The sequence below is a fragment of the Hippichthys cyanospilos genome, chromosome 10 (genome assembly GCF_059441005.1).
Source record: "Hippichthys cyanospilos isolate Australia breed blue-spotted pipefish chromosome 10, RoL_Hcya_1.0, whole genome shotgun sequence".
Taxonomy (NCBI): Eukaryota; Metazoa; Chordata; class Actinopteri; order Syngnathiformes; family Syngnathidae; genus Hippichthys; species Hippichthys cyanospilos.
The window spans coordinates 15,912,019-15,936,430 of record NC_142378.1 but is presented as its reverse complement, the minus strand read 5'-3'; the positions used below and the strand labels follow the sequence as shown (position 1 = coordinate 15,936,430).

Here is a 24,412-nt window from a genome sequence, read left to right as displayed (position 1 = left end):
CTGGAAGAGGCTTTAGCCCATGAATCACAACAGGATAAGCAGTGGAAACTGGAAGGAAACCATCTAAAGAAAAAACTGGATGAGTGGAAACATGTGTAATGTTGTTGTCCATTTGTGTCTAACTAATCTGATCCAGTTTTCATGTGCGCAGACAGATTTAATGACTTATCATTCACTATGTTGAAAGGATCAGAATTGAACAAAAAATAACACTTTATTCACATGTAAATAGGTGTTACCCCAACAATATACTTTATGTCAACAATCATGTTTTTATTTAACCTTCTACCTCCAAAATATGAGTTGAGTATGGAGAGTCATGGCTTGAAATTCACAGCATTTTAATGTTTTAAATTCACCAGTAAAAATCATTGGCAAGAAGCCTCATATGAGTAGACGATGGAAAATCTCTCACTTTAACGGATCATGTGCACTGTTAAAAGGTGTAAAATTTGTGAAGACTGTCCTATTCAATAGGTGAGACATGCAAGGCAACATTTTAAAGTTTAACCCTTATTTTATTTCTATTTTATTAAACCCCGATTGTCGTGCATTTTTATTTTTGGAACATATATAGTTTTTCTTTTTTTTTTTTTACATAGAGTATAGATATATATATATATATTTTTAAATCTCACACTCTGCCCACTAGGACCCATAAATGTTCCCCATTAAAATATTACTTAAAATTATTCAATTATTGGTTTTAATACTTCCACGCAAATGGAAGCATTAAAAAAAAAAAAAAAAAAAAAAAAAAACTCAGCAGGTATTTTCTCTGGGGAAAGAGGCAACAGAAAACTCCACAAAGTGGGAAAAACAAGTACTAACTATAACCAAACTGGAGCAAGGGGTCAACGGGGCAGCATTGTCAGGCTCTAAAAATGCAAAGTGACACATGTACTCACTCAGAGAAGAAACAACAAAGCAATATTCAATGAGGTTCGGAACTCTGAGGAAACCAGGATCAAAATGTTTGCTAGTGCAGAGAATAATCCGACAACGTTCCCTTGTTCCAACTGCGCTTAAATGGCAGGTAGATGGCAGATTGTCAACAGGTGTGCAGATGGTGAGTCCCCCCCCCACCCAGATAAGGACACAGGAAGTCTTACAAAGGAAACACAAAGTGCTGGAGGAGACCCAGAGCAGACACATAACAGAAATAATCATATTGGGGCCTTTGGTCAATAATTTATAACCTGACTCATTTTAATTCATTGTTATTATTCAAGCAATGACATTTTTTTTTCTAAAAACTATACAAAACCATAGTTTTGTATGAAAAACATTGGAAGCAATGTGTTTCAAGTGTTATGTTGGGCTTCGCTTCCATCTTGATAGACTTGCATCTCCATACACATTTTTTAAAAAACTAAAAAGAACCGTGTTTTTTGTGCCACCTGTTAATCACCCTGATTAACAGGGCTTCTTAAAGCAGTTTGTAGGCCTTTCACATTACAGTGCAGTTTATCTGGACGTGGTGCATTCCACTTGGATTATGAGGCAACTGTAGCCTGCCCTTTTCAACCCCTGCAAAGCATAACTGCACTCTATGAGTGTTTCAGTTTTCTGGCACGGTGATGTTAGAGGTCATGTAGCGCTCCTTTGCCCTCTAGAGACTCTTGTGCAACTTGGATCCAAAGGGAAAGGCACAGATTTAGTAATTTGGTCAGAAATTTTATTGAGTTAATAAGAACGGTTAGGTCAGGAACCTTGGTTAGGTCAGATTGCAAGATCTTAAATTGTCACAAAAATGTAAAAAGAACACAATGCCGGGCTACCCTTTGGAATGTTTATCAGATGTCGCCAAAAGCGACAAACACGTTTATTTTTAATTTTTCATACTGGTAATGAAATCATCCATGCTATTGGTCAGCTTGTTTCCTGTGTGTGTGTGTGTGTGTGTGTGTGTGCGTGTGTGTGAATGTGTGTGTGTGTTTCCTGGCCTACGTTGTCCAGTAGTAGAAGTGCCTCTAAAGGGAAGGATTATCTGTCCAACACACAGGCTCTCACCCCAAATTGCCTGTTTCCTGACTCCCCAGCCAGCTGCTCGGACCGATTTTTTTTCCTTCTTTGTCCGCTCACCTCCCTGTCCACTCAAATTTTGGCCTCCTTGCAATTTCGGGTTATTTTTTTCTTCATTCTATTAGGGCCGAGTGATGTGTTGTTCTGTGGGCTTCGCCAGGTCTTTGGGCCTGGCTCTCTTACCTTTGGCCCTGTGTTGTATCCTGGCAAATCTGCTCCTCTTGTTTCCTATGGGAGAAATGAGGTACGTCCAGGAGGAGCGTCTGGCCAGCTACATCTGGTACTTCGGTGGACTGGGTGGTGGAGGACTGCTGGTAAGTGATAAACAAAAAAGCAAGCACAACTTGCTTTTTGATCAGAAGAAGCAAATGTATTTGTATATTAAATATACAATTAAATATCTCAGGCTAGATGGTAAACTCATTTTCAATCATTTTCAATCAATTTGATACAGAAAATGCCAGAGTATTTGTCAAACTGTCAGGATCCATGATTCATTTCTCCATCAGGATAAAATTCAAGAACTTTTGTTGAAACCTAACATAAATGAAGTTCTTCCATCCAAGCAGCTTTGCAGCTCAGCAATATCAGCCGCTAATCTACATCCACATAAAATACAATGCCCCCTTCTCTGAAAAATGAATGCAGATACAGTATTTGATACAAAAATACTTGAAATAGATTTTTATGTACCTCATTATTTTTGTAAAAGTTGTTTTGGCATCATTCAGCTTCCATGTGTTTACTTTTGTCCCCTGAGAACAGTGACATTCTGTTTGAATAAACAGTTAATCCTGCTCTGTACTTGGTGCTGATTTGTGGGGTTTATGCTCCCACTGAGCCGTTCCCTTTGTTTGGGTTTAAGGGGAGAAACAGATAAGAGCTTATATTTTCCCACACAAGACTGACATTGTTGACAACTAGCACAGCTCCAAGTTTGGTTGTAAACAAGTAAGAAATAAACAAAATCCTTCAAGGTGGTGCTTGTCCCTGATCCAAAATCATAATTAGAATGGTGTATTTATATTTGAACTTCTTTTTCATTCATTTTCTTGATCCTGCTTTCTCTGCTTTTGTTTCGTTCTTTTTTAAGAATACTTTTTAGTTTCCAAAGTTGACATGATTGTGCTTGAATGTGTGCTTCGGGAAGGGAGAGACCTTGGGAACTTCACTCCCTCTTTTTTGAACATCCTGTGCAATGAGAGGCCATATGGCAGACAGGGAATCTTGAAAAACTAAAAAGAATATAAAATTAGCGTAGTTCCTCGTTGAGGCCCACAGGGATGAGCCCTGCAGCCTCAGCTGGGAAAAAGAATCGTGTGGAATTCCTACAGCCCCGGTTCTTGTAATGTCCAAATTAAATTCTGATAACTTTTCTTTGAGTATTTATGAAACTAAATCGATAGGACAAAAACTATGGTTGAGTATCTCCGTGAGATCAGGAAGTCAGATGAGATAATGGGTTATAAACCTGTGGCAGTCCCTCCTTCTCAGGAAGAGCTGCCTATTGTAAAACCTTCATGTCCCCATGTGATTGCACGATTATTTTTTGTGATTAGAAGTTTAAAGTATGAAAATACTTTGGCACGTGTGTGTTACATTTCAGATGCTCCTTCCAGCTATAACCTTCATCACTTTGGGAAAATGTAATTGCTGCTGGAATGAGGGCTTGATGGTAAGACACACGACACATTGCACATTGTTATTATTATCATTGGCAAGTACTTATACCAAGTATCGGTATTAGGCAGCTACTGATATTGATATCCGCTTAGCTGTTGGAGCATAAAATGTCTTTTTTTTTTTCTTGAGGAACTTTTGTGTATAAAAACTATTCAAGAGTAAAAAACCTATAAGTGGTATTGAACATCCCTAATTATGATTTAACATTAAAATTGACATTTTGCATGTTTGTCAAAGAGATGCTTATTTAGCCATTGTCAACAGTAATAAGTTGATGTTTGGACTCTAATTATTTGATAACTAAAGTATTTTTCACATACTGTACAAGTAAATCCTTTAAAATCAAACATTTCTAACTGCTGTTGATTGATAATGATATTACATGCTCAAGGCTTATGCTAACAGTTTTGTCATGTGATGTCCACAAGTAGAGCTGTGATAGCTGAGCATTGAGCATTTGTGAGGCCATTTTGAGTTGACAGCAGGTGGAAAAAATGTGTTTGCTATTAAATATTCCATATATTAAATATTACATACAGTATATTAACCTTTTCTGTGCCCAGTAAAAGGTTAAAAAAAAACCTCTAGCCGTCCAATTTCCTATCAACACAATAATACCCTTTTACTTTAAAAAATGGCTACGGAAGTTTTGTATCCCTTTAAACTGTAGTCTCAAGTACAGTTATGCACCTTGCCCTTTGCTAGGCGGTATGCTAATGCTAATCCAACCATGATAATCAAACAAGGGTCCCTTTGTTGGTTAACACGCAACACACTGAGCTTACAAGCCTCATGTGCAGCTGCTGTGTGTGCATGTCAAGAGAAGCTTCCGCTTATGTTTAATACTAAACAAATTGACACACAGCAAGAAAATATGATCAAGCCTGTATATTTACATGCGCAGGAATTCATATATCCATGCAACATTGACTGGCTGTATTTGAGTAAATACTGTATAAGTTCCTGTTTTCCTCTAGATGTGTGGGTCAGTGTTGGCAGCTTTGGTGGGCTTGGTAGGGGCAAGCTACTGCTTCATCATTTCAGGCCTCGCCTTGGTGCAGGGTCCGCAGTGCTTCACTTCTCTTGGGTGGTCCTACCCCTTCGCAGATCAAGGAGGAAGGTATAATAGCATAACCTATGAGACATAACAGATGTAACTATCATTAGTAATCATATTGCAGCATGACGCTGGCATCAGACAGAATCAACCCCCAAAAGGCAATGTTTTCCATTTTCATCACTTAAGATTTGTTTATAGGTAAAAAAAATAACTAAAAACAAAAAAAAAAAAAACACCCTTACGTGTGGACTGATCAATAAAGTAGGTACAACATGTGAGTAAAATCTTCATTTCTATATTGCTTGTCCTCATTCGGGTGGCAGGTGAGATGAAGTCTATCCAAGCTGGTTTTCGGTGAGAGGCAAATTACAGTACATCCTCATCAACCAATCACAGGGGCACATAATATAGTTTTGAATTGAAGAGTGCTGTGTCACCTGTGTCTTATATATTAATCTTTGGAACCACATTAGTAGTGGTATCTCTAATTGTCGTGTTTTCAGGAACTCCAGAAAGAACTTCAGAAGAACCTCTGCTTTATTTATGGCTTATCTGCCAAAAATGGTCATGAATGATAGTACACATCTGTATTAAAATTAAAATAAAAGTGTGCAATGTTCAGTGAAGAAGTCACCATAACTTAATTTAGGGACAAGTTTGTTTATATTCTAATTAATTTACTCTTAATTTGAAAACAAATGTACTTTTTAATGTCACATCATGATAAAGCAATTTCGTAGATTTGCTGACACCTGCAGAGACCTTGTTCAAATCTTACATGAAGGATATTCGTACCCCATGCAGAACTTTAAAATATGCCATAAAATATGAACCTACGCTCAATCTTGTCCCCTTGTATTTTTAAATAGATATGTGATGTGATGTATTATTTTTCCATTTTATTTTCCTGTTGTTTTTTTCAACTAATTGTTCCGTTCAGGTATCTGCTGCAGTCAGAGACGTGGTCTGTGTGCCTTCAGCCACTCCACATTGTCGAGTGGAACGTGACTCTTCTGTGTGTGCTGTTGGGTTTGGCTGTGCTCGAGTTCATCCTGTGCTTCATACAACTGGCCAGCGGCCTAGTCAACGCTGTCTGTCGGCCTTGTTGCTATAAGCAGGAGTATAGTTTGAATGCTTAGGCACGACACACAAAATACAAAATTTACGTATGCCTAAGTATACACTTGCAACATCCACACATTCTACACATCGATGGTCATATGTCCACACAGACGACGACGGCTCAGCTCCACTCTTGCATTCATTTAAACGCTCCACACAGGATCAATACTAAGATTAGGCAAACCATATTTGCAGTCCATGATAGCCACGAAATATTAAAGTGCTGAAGCACTCAGAGTATGGCGATGCCAGGTTTTGGGTCAGTGAATCCTACCAACACACACACATTTTTTTCATAAAGTGTAATAGAACAGCACTGATTAAAGAGACTAATCTGTGGCCTGCTTCTCTGTTATAATTACAATAGAATTCATTTTGTGACGCTCTCAATTTGAAGAGTCTTTTAGCAACTGATGGGAGAAAATGAACACACTTCAAATCATCAAACTCTTTATTAGTTCACTAATATACTCGAGATGCCGCCTATATTTCTTCTGGTTTGAAAAGTTTCCACATATTTGTTGGTAATTTGGTAGGTATTTGTTCTATCCTGCATTGTAGCACTAGTTCATGAAAAAAATGTGCGTTTTTACATTTGTTCCAATTTTTGAAGTACTTTGTTGCTTTTTATTTGGTTGGTTGATAAACAATAGTTCAACAATAATAAATGTTTATATATATTTAGATATATTTGTTGAAATATTTAGATATATTTTAGTGACATATTTTTATAATGGTTGTCCTGCCTTGAATAAAAAATATTTTCATTTCAAGTGTGTAAGCATGGCACCAACTGTTGTGTTTTGTAATAATTTTGTGGGTCAAAGTTTGAGGTGAGGAGTTTCCGCAGTTTCGTCAGTGACCTGCTTGAACCTGATGTCCTCACACTGGAAATTCTTTCTCTCCTCTCATTTCAAAAATCTTCTCACGATGTTCAGCAACAGGGAGTGGAACTCAGCCCATCCTATATGCCAAACAATGCGCAATATTAACAGGGAATACTGAAATCAGCATGTCCTATATGCCAAGTTTTAAAGTGAAGGTAACGACACTTACTAAGGGCCGACCAATATGAATTTCGTGAGGACAATGCTGATACCGATTTTTGGCAGAAAAACAAAAAGATTACTGATTAATTGAGTGATTTAAAAAATGATATTGAATAAAATAGTATTTTCTTTCCCCAACTGTTTTTCAATGGGTGTCAGTAATATGATTTTCACCGTTCACGGCCAAACTGGAACCTATTGCTATTATGTAGCAGGGGTCAAAAAAGAAAAAGAAAAAAAAAGCCTCTTTTTCAATTCACAAAATGCATTGATTGGCATAATTGATGGTGTTACAAGGACTAATTCTTGTCTGTGTTACCAGTAGTTAAACTGGTGTCTTATTTAACTCATTTATGCTTAATTTATATTGCATGATGTACTTTATGATTGTTTTTTTTACAAACTATGACTAGATTGCATGTAAATTTGTGACCTCCAGGTCAATCCTTTGCAGACCGAACCTTGCATTACTCACCCAATCATAACTTGTAAAAAATGGCATTGCTTTGTTTTGAATGACAGGTCCACAGAATAAGCTAATCAACAAAGTTGATGATATAAGATTTAAGGATACATGGTTATGGTTTGGATGTGTGTGTAATTATTAATGACACAATTGTTATTTGTGTAAAACTGCTGTAAATGGTTAGAATACACAAAGGTAAAATATTAAAATAATCAGCCTTTTGGCCATTTGGCTGATTATTTATCCTCTGATGTTTGAAGAGCAATTTAATTGGCCGTCTGATTAATCTGTCCATTCCTAATCATGATAGTTTTATGTACAGTGATTAGATACTGCCACAACTATCGTAAAAAAAGTTGAGTTGAAAGAAATTAGTCTGCTAAATGCAAACGAGCTGACGAGACAACGAGGCACACCTAGAAAAGACAGGAATGGCTGGAGGTAAATGATTGGGGTAGAAACATGGGACAGAGCTGACATGAAGGTGGAGAAAAATGCCTAATGAGCAGACATCAACAGGGACCACCTGAAAGCAAGACAACATCAAAAAGGAGCAGCAACGCCTAAGACAGTTAAACATTTTCAAGTTAAAAATTATTCAGGTCTTGCACAACTCGGACAGGGGGTCATGGTGGTGGATGGTCAGTGAACCCTTTTAGCATTATTGACTCTAACCAGCAGTTGGACAGTTGGGCAAGTATAAAAACGGAGTGTTCAAAATGTCATTATTTCAGACTGATAGACATTAAACAAGTGGAGGCACTGTGTCAAAATGCCACAGTCGATGTTGGTTTTCTTTCTGCTGTGCTGTGCACCACTATGCATTTCTGGACTGAGGAGAGAATATTTCCTCAGGATAGAAGAAGTCAATTGGAATTATGCACCGAGTGGGATGAACATGATACAGAACCGCACAATCCAGGAAGATGAGTAAGTTTTTGCTTTTTCCATGATGGATTTGGATCTCAGCACTGCGCTTGTTGGTACATTTCAGAGCTGTGTTTCAATATTATTTCAGTGAATCGATTGCATTTTGATTCACAAGAGCTTAATTTGATTCAATTTAGATTTTTTTTGTTGGATTAAATTAAATCCAATTTCAATAATTCTGCATATGTTTATAGAAAATCCATCCATCCATTTTCTTTAGCCGCTCAACCTCATTAGGGTCACTGGCTTGCTGGTGCCTATCCCGGCCGTTGTTGGGCAGTAGGTGGGGGACACCCTCAACTGGTTGCCAGCCAATCACAGGGCACACAGAGACAGACAAACAACCATTCACAGTCTCAAGCACACCTAAAGACAATTTAGAGCCTCCAGTGTACCTACAATATATGTTTTTGGGATTGTGGGAGGAAACCCACGTAGGCATGAGGAGAACATGCAAACTCTACACAAGAAGGCTGAATGAAGCTTCTGAACAGTGACATGCTAACGAGTCTGCCATGCTAATGAGTTTCCCTAATTATAAAACATCCATCCATCCACTTTCTGGAGCCTTTTATCCTCACAAGGGATCCTCACAAGGGTCGCAGGCTTGCCGGTGCCTATTCCAAGTATTTTCACTTGAGTATGAGACAACCATGGATATCAACAAGGATGAGAGGAACGTAAGCTGTTGACATGGCAAAAAATTGCAATCCCTGTGGCGGCTTACGTAGTTTCCTTTCACTGGTATCTGTATTTACTAAACCTCCAAACCTACAGACATCTTTCTTCAAGCTTGTTGTTTCCTGTGATTCTACCATTTTATTTTGATGCTACTCTCATGCAAGTGACGCCATCACATGTGATACCAGAAGTCAAATGAAGATATGAGAAAAAGAAAAGAATCAATTCAGGATTTTATGAATCATTATAAATTGTATTTCTGGTGATGTGAACTATTTTGGCCTGCAAAAGAAATGTTACCATATGCTTTTTTGATGTACATGCATGTGCTTGGATGTCTCTGCAGAGAAGCTGCAGTCTTTCTCAAGAAAGGTCCCCAGCGAATCGGGTCCACCTACAAGAAAGCTGTTTATAAGCAATACAGTGATGCAACATACAGAACAGAGGTGATGAAACCAGCCTGGTTGGGCTACCTGGGTCCACTGTTGATGGCTGAAGAGGGAGACACTTTAATCGTCCATTTAAGAAACTCAGCATCCAGACCGTACAGCATCCACCCACACGGACTGAACTACACTAAAGGCACCGAGGGTGAGAAATGAATGTCTTGTTGTCAAATTGATTTGAGGCATATGACTGTGAGATCATCTATCTCTTTGGGTTTTTTTTTTTTTCTTTCTCTCAGGAGCATTATATCCAGATGGTACCTCACCTGAGATGAAAGCAGATGACTCGGTGGCTCCTGGTTCAACTGTAACTTATGAGTGGGCCGTACGACAATCCAACAGTCCAAAACCAACAGAGAGCAATTGCTTGACCAGGTTCTATCACTCCCATGTGTCCACTCCGAAGGATATCAACTCAGGATTGATTGGACCCCTCACTGTCTGTAAGAAAGGTACTTGATAAGTTGTCATTTTGAGTTTTCAGGTTCTTCCTGTTTTTGCAGCCCAAACACATTTACACAATATTAGCAATGTCAAAATACAATCTACTGGGGTGAGTGTGACTTCCACAAGCTTTCACTGATATAAGCAGCGTTTCTAAAGCTTTGCTCAAGTTTTCATGATCATCTGATGATCCCGTATGAGGTTTCATGTGTGAAAATGAGAAATTACTGTACTCAAATAATTCAAATGTTTGGAGTTGAGTTCAGCTGTTCACTGTTGAAGGAGGAGATGCAGCACACTCAACCATGGCGTGGCTTCTTTATAACATTTGACATATTCATTTCACATATACATTTTATTACATATTCTTTAATGTTCTGGGGTGCACATGCATTGGGTATACATGAAGGCAATCTAGGGATACTTGAGATTTTAAAACATATGTAAAAAGTGGCATTTCTGCAAAAATCCTTTCCAAATTACTATTCCATTTAGTAAAACATACACTACATTCCTTTAAAAGGATTTCAAATTCAGGAGTCAGTTCCATTTAGTTATCCAAAAAACCCGATGGTCCCCTATCTTAATGGGTTGAGCCAAATTGTCACTATGCCACCTAGAAATCAAAATTCTGTTACTGTTCAACAAATTCTCCAGACTTTACCAATAGGAATGCTTTTGAACTTGTAGGTTTTTTAATGTCTAATGCCTCTGTAATTTGGAATACAACATGATTGCACCTCATGATTGTACACTGTTTTTTCAAATATAGCCAATGAAATCACCTGATAAACCCCGATAATGTAACCTACACCTATTTCTAAATTTATTGTATTTAGAAACGCTATTGTTCATGGAAAAAAAAATTGTACATTGTACAAAAAAGGAAAGATTATGTATACAATGATTAAGATGACCTTTATCTCTTTTGTGTAGGAATTATCGACATCCATGGTGACAGTTCAGCAGACTACCTGTACGCTCTGATATTCTTGGTGTCGGATGAAAACTTCAGCTGGTATCTAGATGACAACATCAGAACACATATAACAAACCCTGCCAGAGGACTAAAAGAGGATGAGGATTTCATCGAGAGTAACAAGATGCATGGTGGGAAATACGGTCCATTCTTGTACAGCTTTCACCAATCTTATATGTTCTCAAATTGTACTAATTGGGTTGCAGGTATAAATGGATATCTGTATGGTAACCTACCTGGACTGAGTATGTGCCAAGGGAACAAGATCCACTGGCATATGATTGGTTTAGGAAATGAGGTAACTAACTCAAAGGTTTTAGGAAGTGATTTGACTAGATAGGTTCCATTTTAGTAGATGATGCACATGTGCCCAAAGTGTAAAAACAGGTGCAACTTGATTTTCATGCAGGTGCAGGCCTCCTTTAGCATGTCTGGCAATTTGAATCTTTTACACGCCCTGGCGCACTCATCAATTTGGTGGCACCCATCAATTTGGTGGCTCAATTTTTAAACCACGTGAAAGTGGTTTCCAAGTGATGGTGGGGTTGGTGAAACCGGATTTTGGTGGATTTGAGGTCCAGACGGACCAATTACGAGTTCTGCAGACGTGTGTGGTTGAAATCACCTTATTCTAAACATAAATATAAGCACAACATACATTAAAGACTCTGAATTGTTGCAGAAATTGATCTCTTGCACAGACTGCAGTGAGTCAGTTAATACGTCAGCCAACTAGACTATGTGCTTTGTCTGCACTGAATTTAAACAGAATCAAAAGAGCTGTTTACATTGTCCTGGAAGCAGGTTGGCTTTATACACTCCCACAATAGCATGAATAGTATACCTATTTCCAATTGCATCTATATTATCGTCCAAAGCACAGCCAAGGAGCCTTTTGCAGCCCACACTCCATATTTGAGTGGGCTGCTGCATATATTAAAGTTACATTTTGAGATGGCCTATAATGCTATCTAAAAAGTAATGTACATTTCTGAATGGTAGACAGTGTTGGAAGTGAGGAAAAAAAAACGAATTTGCCTTATCACTTTTAACAGAACTCCTTGACATAACAGTTTTTTAAACCGCTACATTATATTGACTATGTCATAACTTGCTTTTTGGATTTCTGCAGTGTTTTAGTAACTGTCCCCCCATCCATCCATCATCCATCCATCCATCCATCCATCCATCCATCCATCCATCCATCCATCCATCCATCCATCCATCCATCCATCCATCCAAGTTAAAAAAAAAACAAAACATGAATTTTGCTAGTGTTCATTTGTATTGTGCCCAGGAAAGAAAATGATAACATTCAAATGTCCCCAGTGAGGACACGTCATTAGGAGCAACTGTATAAAGTAAATGGAACAAATACATCTTTAAGCATTAATCTTCTCCACCTGACAGGTGGATATGCATTCAGTTCATTTCCACGGGCAGATCTTGACCAGTGAAAACCACCACACGGACACACTGAGTCTTTTCCCGGGTTCGAGCACCACAGCTGAGATGATAGCGGACAACCCTGGACACTGGTTGCTGACATGCACTGTTAACGATCATCTGATGGGTGGGCACATTTTCTTGATGAGATTTTTCTGGTAATCTGTTAAATCACTTGGTTACTTTATTGGGGACTTGATAAAAGAAACATATTTACTTTACTGATTCCTGGATTTTATAAGAAACCAACATTACAAGTTACTTTGTTAGAATCAGCAGATAGCACTGCTTAATGTGAGAAACGATGTTTGCTTTTCCCACTTTACTTTTTTGGAAGTGCATTTTTTACAATGACATTCTTCCCTTCTACTGGGGGATGAATGTTGACACGTGTTGGCATAGATAGTGGCTGTTTTAATTTGGTCATCATTGGTCATCATTTATCGAAACATCGCCAGAAGTAGCCAAAGGAAATTTGCATGCAGCAAGAGCAGGATAGGCAAACATCGAGCAAACTCAGATGACATTTTTGATAACGTTGGTGATCTTGAGCTCACCATGACGAGGTCTAAGGAGCTATTACCTTCACAGACCCTCACCAACTTTTACCCTAGAGTATAGGGGATTTAAGAATAGTTTGTTTTGATTAAAAATACAATTTAAAACGACCATTTCTGGATTCCGTAATCTGCTGGCATTTTCACATTTTTAAATACTACTTTGTCGAGAGCACAGTACGCAAAAAAAAAAACTATTTCCATCTTGAAAACACTCTCCCCTTCCACAGTTTTAATGTGTTGTGGTCACCTTAGTTGTCCTCTTGTATTTGTTTAATCATTACTAATTTTATTGCATGCACGAAACATTCATGCATGAGAAACCACTGTGGCTGAAAACAAAATTATATACTTTTTTTAAAGGGTTACCCAACCCAGCCATTGTGTAATATTCTCTTTATCAATACAATTCAATACAATTCTACATGCCATTTTCAGTTTAAAAATGTGTTTTTGAAGGTAATGAATTCTCATGAAAAATATTTTTGTCATAAATCAACTCCATTAAAAGTATAACATTTGACCACCGACATGGCTAAATAAATTCCTTTCATGCTCAGATCTGCTAGTTGGACTTTTAGTGGTGAAATGTATTTCCAAGTTGTAAATCTGGTGTCATCAAAGAAAATTAATACACCACAGTACCAAATTATCGCATGTTTGAATAACAATCTGATTACTTGGCTGCAGTATGTAACATCTTCGATTAGTTGTGTCTGGGAAACATGCACATTTTGGCGAGAAGACACATTTTTTAAATGAGTTTCCAGAATTTCAGTTTCCGGATGGATTTACCTATCTGACTGTTATAGCTTCTCTTTTTCTGAAGGTGGTATGCAGGCTATCTTTGAGATCAGAAAGTGTTTTCCAAATGTCCACAAACCTCGTCCATATGGTCAGCTGAGAGAATTCTTCATTGCTGCTGAAGAAGAAGTCTGGGACTATGCTCCGACATTGCCAACAGACAGGTTCATCAAAACACATTAGCACCGACACCCAATCGAGTGGTCAACCCGGAGCTTTGTGTGTCCTTCTACAGTGAGGCAGACATGTTTGTGACCAGAAGTAGAAATCGTGTCGGAAGTCGATACAAGAAGGTTCGCTACGTGGAATACGTTGACAACTCCTTTCTGACCAAGATGCTACGCAGTCCAGAGGAGCGACACCTTGGAATTCTGGGTAATTTTGGATTGTTTGTATAACATCATGGACCAAAATACAGAAGGCCTACTATTATATCAACTAAACACTTAGTTTCTACAGCAAAAAACTCAATAGACTCACTGAATTTTTTACTTAACTGACTGCCTAAAATGGATGAAGCAATGATACTGTCCATACAGCAGTAGACACTACAAATTGAGTGACCACAATTCTATCTATCTATCTATCTATCTATCTATCTATCTATCTATCTATCTATCTATCTATCTATCTATCTATCTATCTATCTATCTATCTATCTATCTATCTATCTATCTATCTATCTATCTATCTATCTATCTATCTATCTATCTATCTATCTATCTATCGCTCTAGAGAGAAAGAGAGAGGGAGAGGCAAAGTGTAAACATTTCTATTTTGTGTCTCTAGGTCCTGTGATGCGAGCTGAAGAGAAAGACACCATCAAGGTGCACTTTAAAAACAAGGCCAGTCGGCCATACTCTATACAGCCACATGGTGTACAGTACAGCATAGAACAAGATGGGACGCTCTATCATAATGAATTAGAAGGTTTGAACACTTTCATTTCATTTATATGAAAACGATCCATGATTATTAATACTGTGTTTTGGTCTTCTACTTTCATTTAGAGTCCTACACTGCAAAAAAATTAAGGGAATTAAAACATGAGCAAAGTAAGTGACGGGATTAAAAAGCATACAAAAGTCTGTATGTATTTATAATTTTGAGAGTTCTAACTAACACATTGGGACCCCGTTTGTGTATAAACAGGGACTGTGACACCTCCTCCAGCTGCTCTGGTTGCACCAGGGAAGACGCACACATATGAATGGTTTGTGCCTGTGGGTGCTGGACCGGTGCCAGGGGAGGCTGACTGTCTGACCTACCTGTACTACTCAGGCGTAGACCCTGTAAAAGACACCAGCTCTGGACTGGTGGGACCAATGCTTATTTGCCGACCAAATTCTCTTAAAAAAGGGATACAGGTAAGAAAAAAAAAGTGCACATTTGTTTTTTTGGTTATCACTATACAATGAAAATACCCTATTTAGAGCTCTGCCATTTGCGCATTTCATTTTACGTTGGAACTCTATTTGTAGTGAGTTCTCTATTTGTATTTTATCTAGCAAATCTAGAAGATAAGATCATGTTATGAGTTTTATTTCTGGCTTTTCTGCCGTAGAACTGTGTCACTAATGACAATGAATATCCATGAAAAATGTAACAAAACAAGTACAGATACAGATAATGATTTGTAAATGAGCCACTGTAATAAACTTTATTTATAGGTTGCATCATGTACCATCTTATTTACTATTAATCTGTAAAGAAAAACCTGCTCTTCCTGTCGCAGGATTAAACGTATTAAATTAGAATTGCTGATACCTGCAGAAACCTTGTTAAAATCTTAAATATGCTATGAAGTGCTTGTACATAGGAGAGGATTGGGATATGCACAAAAGAGGGACATTCCATACGGTATAGCAGAAGATGCTGAAAATGGAGCTGCCAGGTGAGAGGCGAAAAGAAAGACTAAATAAAGACCGATGTGGTGAGGGGCGACCTATTAGAGTTCGAGCAGCAGATGAAGGAGACTCGCTGAGATGGATACAAATGATTCGCTGCTGGTCCTTCACCACCGAAAATAGCTCAGCTGGAAGCCAAAGTAGAAGAAGGATTTGACACTACTTTGTTCACAATGTAGTCACATTGATGATAATGACATATGAAATAATAATTGTGGCAGTGTTATTCAAGTGGTCCAAATCTATCTTTCTTTTTTTATGCAGCCAGTATTTAAAATTGTAGTTTACATATGTTTAGGAGTGGTAATAAAATAATTTCTACTTTGGCTATCAAGCGTTTTGATGAATTGATGATCGAGTAAAGCCTTTCTTTTTAATGGAATGCCAAATTGTAATCTGTCTTTTTCTTCTGTCCCCCTTACAGAAGAACTATAAGAAAGAGTTTCACCTGTTGGCCACAGTGTTTGATGAAAATCTGAGCTGGTATTTAGATGATAACATTCGTGCTTTTGCCACCGCTCCCGCCAGTGTAAACAAGGAGGATGAGGGCTTCATGGAGAGCAACAGAATGCATTGTATGCAATTGTATTTATACTGAGCGTTAACATTTTGACATGCATGCTGCATCTGAATTTAGTCTTCAGCTGACCATTTCATGATGATTTTATCCATTTCAGTCAAGCATGCATGTTTTTAACCTTTGCGTGATTTTGTCTTTCTCAGCCCTCAACGGGTTTGTGTATGGGAACCTCCAAGGCCTGACTATGTGTAAGGGGGAGAAAGTCACATGGCATCTGTCAGGACTGGGTTCGGAGACAGATATAAACAGTCTTTACTTCCAGGGAAACCGCTTCATCTTTCGCCAGAACAGGCTGGATACCATTTCGGTTTTTCCACACGTCTCACGCACTGTGACGATGGAGCCGGACAGTATGGGTGCGTGTCTCATCTTAGTATCAAGAATAAAAGTGAGAACTAAAGTGTCTGAGCGAAGCGCTCAAGAGTTTTTAATTTAGTTTGTTAGCTATGATGGCACTAACGCCCCACTCACCTTGACAGCTGACCTTGAAAGGGACAGAAATGAAATATTAGTACAGTGGGCCCCCGGGTTACGAACTTAATCCGTTCAGCGGCTACGCTCGTACCTCGAATTGCTCGTATAGCGGGCAATCCAAACCCATGTTAATTCGTGAATGCGTGCAACGCGCGCCGAAGCCTTAGGTACAAACGATACACTGTATACATTTACTAAATTTGAGTGACATAATCTGCTGTACACTTGCATTGTATTATAAATACAATGGATAAATAGCTTTTACCTTTGAAACGACGAGACTTGAGCTGGGTGTAAGCAGAGGGGGGCAGAGTCAAACGCTCAAAGTTAACACGGCGATAGATATGCTATTGCTCTTACAGTGTTACAGTAACTCTTTCAGTCAGGGTGCAAATCACGCAGATACTAAAACATCATCCTCTTATTTCTTTCTTTACCGCTGCTAGTAATTTTAGAAGCTATGTCTAACAGATAAAGTTTGCAAAGTCTTCACAACATTCCGTTTTTCACTAATTTTCCCTCCTTACTTCCATCCTGTCCCATCAAGCTAGATAAAGGCGTTCGGCCAATAGCATATCGGCATTTCTGTGATTGACGTGTGACGCCGGCCAATAGCATCTCCGTGAGTGAGACCGGGTGACCTTAATCGACCAATAGCATATTCGCATCTCCGTGACTGACTGATAATTATTCGCACTTTTTTTTTAAACGGTTGGAATGTATTGACAATTAATTTAAAAAAAAACACACATTTAAACCAATGACAATTCTTTGTCCTGCAATCGGCACATTTAATTTCATGTCAGCTGTTTTTCCCTTTAGCTGTACAAACACTACACTTAAATGGTAATATATTTAGACACCGTGAGTGAGACAGTCAGTGTGACGTTGTAAGAGCAATAGCGTTCACGTTACTGCCACAAGTATTTACTGATGATCAATGATGTCGCTACTGTTGATTGTATAGACGCAATTAAACGAGAATATCGCTACAAACTCAATGGCCAATGGCCGGCATGTCGAATTGCTCATAAGGCGAGAGGTTTGTTCGTAAACGGAGGACAAAAATCTCTCTGATCCACGCTCGTAAGGCGAATTGTTCGTAAATCAGGGTGCTCGTAAGCCGGGGGCCGACTGTACTTCAAAATACGTTTTTAATGGTCATTATAAATAGTACACAATTATCAAGTAAAATATAATAAGTAAGGGTGAAATTGACTGAGAACCATTACGGAATCTCCTTCTTATGAACAACTTTCCTTTCCTATTTTATCCAAGCCAGATGGTTGGCTTGTTAAATTTAGAAATAACCTTTAAGCCAGGCAACTTTAGCAAAGGTTACTCTTGACAAACCTTTATGAAATGACAATGAGCACCAACATGCTTGACAGATTACACATAGACGCTCAAGTTTTTTGCACTCAACAATTTTTAAAAAAGAAAAACGCACAGAAGAGTGTAATAAAAATGTGTCTGGAATAGTCTTAGTGAACAGCAGCAAATGTGAACATGAAAAAAAAATCACTTTAGTATATTCAAGAGATTGAAGAGTTTTTATTGTCATATGCATAGAAACACTACACAATGAAATTCTTATTTGGTTCCCTTCCCCGGAGAGACTACATTCCTAATCAAGCAAATATTAAAGTAGGCAATAAGATTAAAAAAAAAGTGAAGTGAAAAAAGAGGTAAAGCCATCTACGTCCGTCTCATATACCATTTATTCACCTTTGCGTATGTTTTCCAGGCCAATTTGAAGTGGCCTCACCCACTGTCAGCCAATACCGTGGAGGAATGCGAGCCAATTACACAGTACAAAAATGCAGCTTTTTGCAGCGTCAGGGTGAGACCATGTTCCACTTCAAAACCTACTATGTTGCTGCCATGGAGATGGACTGGGACTATTCTCCAAATCGTACTTGGGAGGCTGAAATGTTCCATGGTCAGAAAAGGTAGCAACTACAATGATGATTTGTGGAAAATGTAGCGTTTCTTTCTTTGCCTGCACTAAACTTACCATTTTTTTTCAGTCCAGGCTCTGTTTTCCTTGACCAGGAGGGTGGCTTCATTGGCTCACGCTACAAGAAAGTTGTGTATCGCCAGTTCACCAATGACAAGTTCACCACGCAGGTGGAAAGAGGAGCCGACATGGAACATCTTGGCATTATGGGTAAGCTGTAAACACAATCTCAACGATTTTAGGTTCAGGTGATGCATCAAAGTGTGAAATGTACATGATTTTGCTCATCCTCAGCAATACAACTTGTGTTTCTCCAATACAGTATGTCCACTCTGATTATCAAAGCATCGACTTCTCTCGTAGGTCCGATGATACATGCTGATGTTGGCGACAAAGTAAAGGTGGTTTTCAAGAACATGGCATCCAGACCGTATTCGATCCATGCCCATGGAGTCAAGACAGAAAACCCAAATGTTTACCACACCAAACCTGGTGAGCAAATGCCCTTATGACATTTGCACAACAACCATATACATGCACATGATTTTCATATTTCTGCCTTTAGTTGAAATGCAATAGCTAATTGGCTCTGAAATACTGTAATAATAATAATCCAATTTTCTTATGTAAGTGAACATCGTAAATATTTGTAAAGTGATAGTGTCTAATCTCGCTAAACATGTCAGACATATGTTGTCAAATGCTGTTGTTCCACAGGTGAGACTCATACCTATGAGTGGTATGTTACAAAGAATACAGGACCAACCACTGAGCAAGAAGAGTGCTCTGTGTCAGCATACTCCTCCACAGTTGATGTTGTCAAGGTGAGTTAATGGCAGCACACGGGTACACACGCACGCACTGACATTTTACCTCACGTTCTGCCAGGACTTGTACAGTGGTCTAATTGGTCCCTTGGTCATCTGTCGACGTAGTTGGGCCAGGTAGGGATTTCTGCATATTGAATATTTTAGTATGGGTGTTGACACTTTATTTTACATGATGTGTTTGTGTAATATCAAGATTAAAAACTACTTGAGTAGTGTTTTGAAATGTATCTTGGGTCATATCATTGGAAATCACTTTATATTTCCATTTTCTTTGAATTGTCACTTCCAGGACGTTGGGCCTGAAGAAAGAAATTGAAGAGTTTGCTTTGCTGATGCTGGTATTTGATGAGAATGAGAGCTGGTAAGTAAAAAAAAAATAAATCTAATAACACCATTGAATCAATTAAAACCACTTTTTTGTGCAAGATCCTCATTTGTGCTATGGGAAATTTCACATCAATGTTCTGTAAAAATCATTATGCATTTTCTACAAATAATGTATGGTTGTTCCTCTATGTTAGCAACATATCCTAAATGCAGACCAAATTGTTTGCAAGAGGCCTCATTCTTTCTGTTATCAGGGTTGGTTCTGCATTGCCACCCTTTGTCACTGTGGACAACCCTTTTGGCCACACCCACTTATAGGGGAAAGTAAAAAGTTTTCAAAAGTTTTAAAAAGATTTCATGTTTTGTTTTCCAATTTTATGACAAGAATGTCAGAACATAGCCTTAGTGGTCAATGTTTCTCTACCAGGTATTTGGATGAAAATATCAGGACCCATATCAGGAACCCACGACCAAATTTGAAAGACGACGAAGACTTTATAGAGAGCAACAAGATGCATGGTGAGAAAAGCACATTATTGACTTAAAAAAAAAAAAAAACTGCTGTGTTATGTATGTCCTCCAAACATCAACTGAAATTTAATGGATTTGCTTTCTATTTTCTTATACGTCTTTGTGCATTAATTCAGCTATTAATGGTTTTGTATACGCCAACCTGAATGGCTTGAACATGGAGGCAGGAGATAAGGTCTACTGGTACCTGATGGGTATGGGCAATGAGGTGGACATACATGGTGTACACTGGCATGGGCACAGTGTGGAGTATAAGGTACTTGCAATCCAAAACACAACTTGCAATACCATGTAGTCGCATCAACTTAATAGAAAATAATAATCACGCTCATTTCTAACATTCTCCTTTGCACCAGCTGGGTGGAGGCCCACATACGACTGATGTGTTTCAGCTTTTTCCAGCCACCTTCCAGGTATAGTTGTCTGCAGCAAAACTTCCCTAAAGCTTGTTTACAGTGCTGTAAATATTTATTGCAGTAAACCTGTAGTTTACTTTTGAATCAAACCCCTTCTAATTTCCACAATCTGTTTGATTTACCTTCTCCTTTCCTTTATCCCGTGTAGACAGTAAAAATGCGTCCTCAGTATCCTGGAACATGGTTGCTTCACTGTCATGTTACTGACCATATTAAAGCTGGTACAATAGCTATGTATACTGTGAGAGACAAAGGTGAGTACAGAATGTTACAAAGGGTGTCCCTGAGCAAGACCTTCTCTGCTCTCCTATACATACTCAGAAAATCATTTATACATAAATTTATTCCCTGTTGTGTTGTCTGTATGGTATATTATATCCGTTTTTTTTCCGCAGTGCTTCCAGTGCTACATATTACAAGAGTTTTTCTATTTAAAATGTTGGATAAAAACTTTTTATTCAATCATATTTTAGCTGGATAATGTTGTCAGGTTCCCTTAAATCTACAAGTCTTGAAAATAAAAGAAGGCCCTGCCAGCTCTTAATAGTTGGATACCGCAGATTCAGTTTACAGCATTCGGTTTAAAGCTAGCTTGGCCTATTTACATTTGCTCTGACAGCATCAGTTTGCCACAATATGCGGTGAATTTATAGGTCTTGCTAGATTAGCCAATATTAAAAGTGATGTATATGTGTAGATCCTCAAGCGCTAGTGTCATAGTAATGTTATTATGAGGCATATTATTATAGGTGGGAATAAATATGACAAATGAAGGCCCAGAGTTGAAACACACGGCCTACTACTGGAGTACTGAATTGCCTATGCATATGTGCTAATATGTTGCTTTTTTTTCTGTGTGTCTGCAGTGAACAAGAGGGGATTCACTGGGTAAAATGTCAGAGGAACAAGAACACAACACATCTCCAAATATATTCTTTTTAAAATAAAGTATAAAATCTAAGCAGTATATACGTTTAAATTATTACTCAATAACATGTCTAAATCCATGAAATTTAGGATGCAAGTTTTTATTCATTGGGATTTTATTTTTGTTGACTGTAGTGATTATAATTTTGCAGCAGGTGGCAGTCAAACTACAACAATTCAATCTGAAAAATTTAGACCAGGGATGCCCAAATCCCTTCCTCGAGAGCTCCTATCTAGCATGTTTTCCATGTAACCCTCTTCAGGTACACCTGATTCAAGTAATCATAATGTCAAATCAGAAAACAATCATAGTTACTTGGACACTATGGTATGTAACTTTTATGAGCAATAAAACTTCTTCTTAAAGTATGTCACCAGAGGAGCACCTAATGTACAGATTTAGTTCCACCGTAAGAAGCTCATCCTGTTAGACATAAACATATTGTTGTGAACTGAAACACCAAGATACTACACCTAGCAGAAAGACCCCCACACTATGGAGCACATTTGCTTCTGTACACTACATTGAGTAACCTTGTCTATCCTGTACATTCACTTTGGGGCCGTTTTTGGTTCACATACAAAACGGACTGAGATTGAATTAATATGTAATGTCAATTTTGTTAAAATATCAGAATCCTGCAGTCTGAAAGTAGCCATAGTCTACAGGGTAAAGTGTCTTTGTTCATCCACGGGGCCACTTGTCAATGGGACTTGCTTGCAACAGGTGGCGTCTCAATCAGATGCCACATAATCTAGTTCTCCTCAATGCGGAAGAACATAGGCTCTACTTTGAGTTTGTCACCGTATCACTAATACCACTTTTCCATTGGCCCCAAACTCATACCACATCACTCCACGTGGCTATGCACCACATCACACCACACTGCCTCCCTTCCATTCCAAGAGGCGCGAGATGGGATGGGGGCAGGAGCAACTGAACCATGCAAGCCTCTTGGATCGAATGGGTTTTTTTCAAAAGTGCTGATTCTTGGGGCCCTGCTTTTGCGATTATTCATAAAATATGAACTGTCACTGCTTGATGCAGTGACTTTCAAATGCACAGAAGGTTTCACGTCTAAATGAAAAATCTATTTTGGGATTTAAGCCAGCGAGATATGCAGCCACTACACTGGCTGGCAGTGTGTGTGTGTGTGTGTGTGTGTGTATATATATATATATATATATATATATATATATATATATATCACACATTTTGTGTTTTCTTCACTCTTCAATCGTATTTACAACTTCATATGTACCATGGATAAAAGAGCGCAATGGTGATTTCACCTGCCACCAGCGCTCATTATGAAAGGAGATCTCGTTCTCCCTAATTTGGAAACTTCTGGGGATTCAATGGCTTGATGTCCTCAGTATATGGCATCTGAATCCCTCTGGCAACCAACCAAATCTGCTATCCCTGAGGCAGAAACCATGAGAGAGCACCCGGGAGAGCGACAGGACTCTCAAAGTGGCTGGAGACATTTGATTTAAGAAAATGGGACCTACAAGACCCGGTGAGCGGGTTTTGCGATTGTTAGTACTGTATAAAATACATGACTGTCACTCGGATTCACCTTTGTTTGAAAACACAATTATGATTTTCATACATGCTGCATTTTTATGACTTTGCCAACCGGCGTTTCGCTGCACAACTTGGCCCCATGCGGCCAGCATTTCAGAACCACCTCCCAGGTAGGTCTTAAGTGATTCAGTTTTAAAAGCTCCATCCCGGAAATATCTAATGGAAATGGAAGCATCCACAACGAAAAGATGCTTAGGACTGTTTAGGTGTGGAGTGGGGCTAATGGGAAATCAGCAAAAAAATAGAGACCGGGCACCTTGTGGAGGATTCTAATCTAGCAATCAACATTGCTAGATTCAAACCAGATGCCCTCAACTCCTTGGCTGGACCTAAAAGTTCTGTCCATAAAGGTTAACAACAGATTCTGTGACAAAGGGCATTCTTGGCGGAGACCAACCGTCACTGCAAATTAATCCAACATTCTGCCGGCAATGCGAACCAATCTCGGACATCATGGTACAACCTATATCAGGAAAATTGGTATCTCGTTCACTGTAAGCACCCTTTGCAGAACTCACCCAGGGACATGGCCGAATGTTATGTTTATTGTATGTGATTCTTCCAGCCCTGAACGTTTGGTGTGAAAATAAACACACTGCTGTATTTAAAATTTTGGTCATTGTTAATGCTGAAATCAAAATTAAATCCCATTCAAATACTAAACAGTATTTGAATTTGTAGAAATATAGAAATATATATATATATATATATATATATATATATATATATATATATATATATATATATATATATATATATATATATATATATATATATATATATATACATACACACACACACACACACACACACACACACACACACACACACACACAGTTTTTGGCATTGCTTTGATTTTGAATCGTTAGGCCTCTCCCCCATTCTCAAAGTTAACAAAGACTAATGTAGTTATACTCAAGCTGATCCTCCCACGTCCCCAGCTCGTTTTGATACCCCCTGGAGTCCCTAGCATGCTTAGCATCTGCCCTCGTAGCCCAACAGGCTTGGACAGCCCTGACAATCAGTCTACAATACAAGGTTAAACTTTTGTTTTGGTCTCAGCTCATTTTGCTTTGCCTTTGTCTCTTTGTTTCAGTCTTGGTTCTGATATGGCTAGCTATATATAAAGTATCAACCAGACACACGTAAAATCACAGTAAAAATATTCACTCATGCAGTG

General features: G+C 38.5%; 2 protein-coding genes across 2 annotated transcripts; both read left to right on the top strand.

Annotated features, from left to right (window-relative positions):
- The first annotated feature begins 1,947 nt into the window (after positions 1 to 1,947).
- On the top strand, positions 1,948 to 7,632 carry tm4sf1 (transmembrane 4 L six family member 1). Its single transcript, XM_088424779.1, has 4 exons — positions 1,948 to 2,339; positions 3,632 to 3,700; positions 4,686 to 4,828; positions 5,709 to 7,632. Exons 1-4 carry the CDS (start codon positions 2,160 to 2,162, stop codon positions 5,905 to 5,907), a joined length of 591 nt encoding a protein of 196 aa, XP_088280905.1. The 5' UTR covers positions 1,948 to 2,159; the 3' UTR covers positions 5,908 to 7,632.
- A 471-nt stretch (positions 7,633 to 8,103) lies between these two features.
- Positions 8,104 to 21,684, top strand: cp (ceruloplasmin). The gene is made up of 24 exons (XM_088425571.1): positions 8,104 to 8,335; positions 9,363 to 9,607; positions 9,702 to 9,914; positions 10,843 to 11,016; positions 11,092 to 11,183; positions 12,296 to 12,458; positions 13,718 to 13,856; positions 13,928 to 14,067; positions 14,482 to 14,622; positions 14,703 to 14,747; positions 14,845 to 15,059; positions 16,024 to 16,174; positions 16,323 to 16,535; positions 18,401 to 18,605; positions 18,684 to 18,823; positions 18,977 to 19,105; positions 19,331 to 19,437; positions 19,502 to 19,557; positions 19,733 to 19,804; positions 20,198 to 20,289; positions 20,418 to 20,557; positions 20,658 to 20,714; positions 20,866 to 20,971; positions 21,584 to 21,684. The coding sequence occupies exons 1-24, from the start codon at positions 8,178 to 8,180 to the stop codon at positions 21,607 to 21,609; spliced, it is 3,219 nt and encodes a 1,072-aa protein (XP_088281697.1). The 5' UTR covers positions 8,104 to 8,177; the 3' UTR covers positions 21,610 to 21,684.
- Positions 21,685 to 24,412: the final 2,728 nt, after the last annotated feature.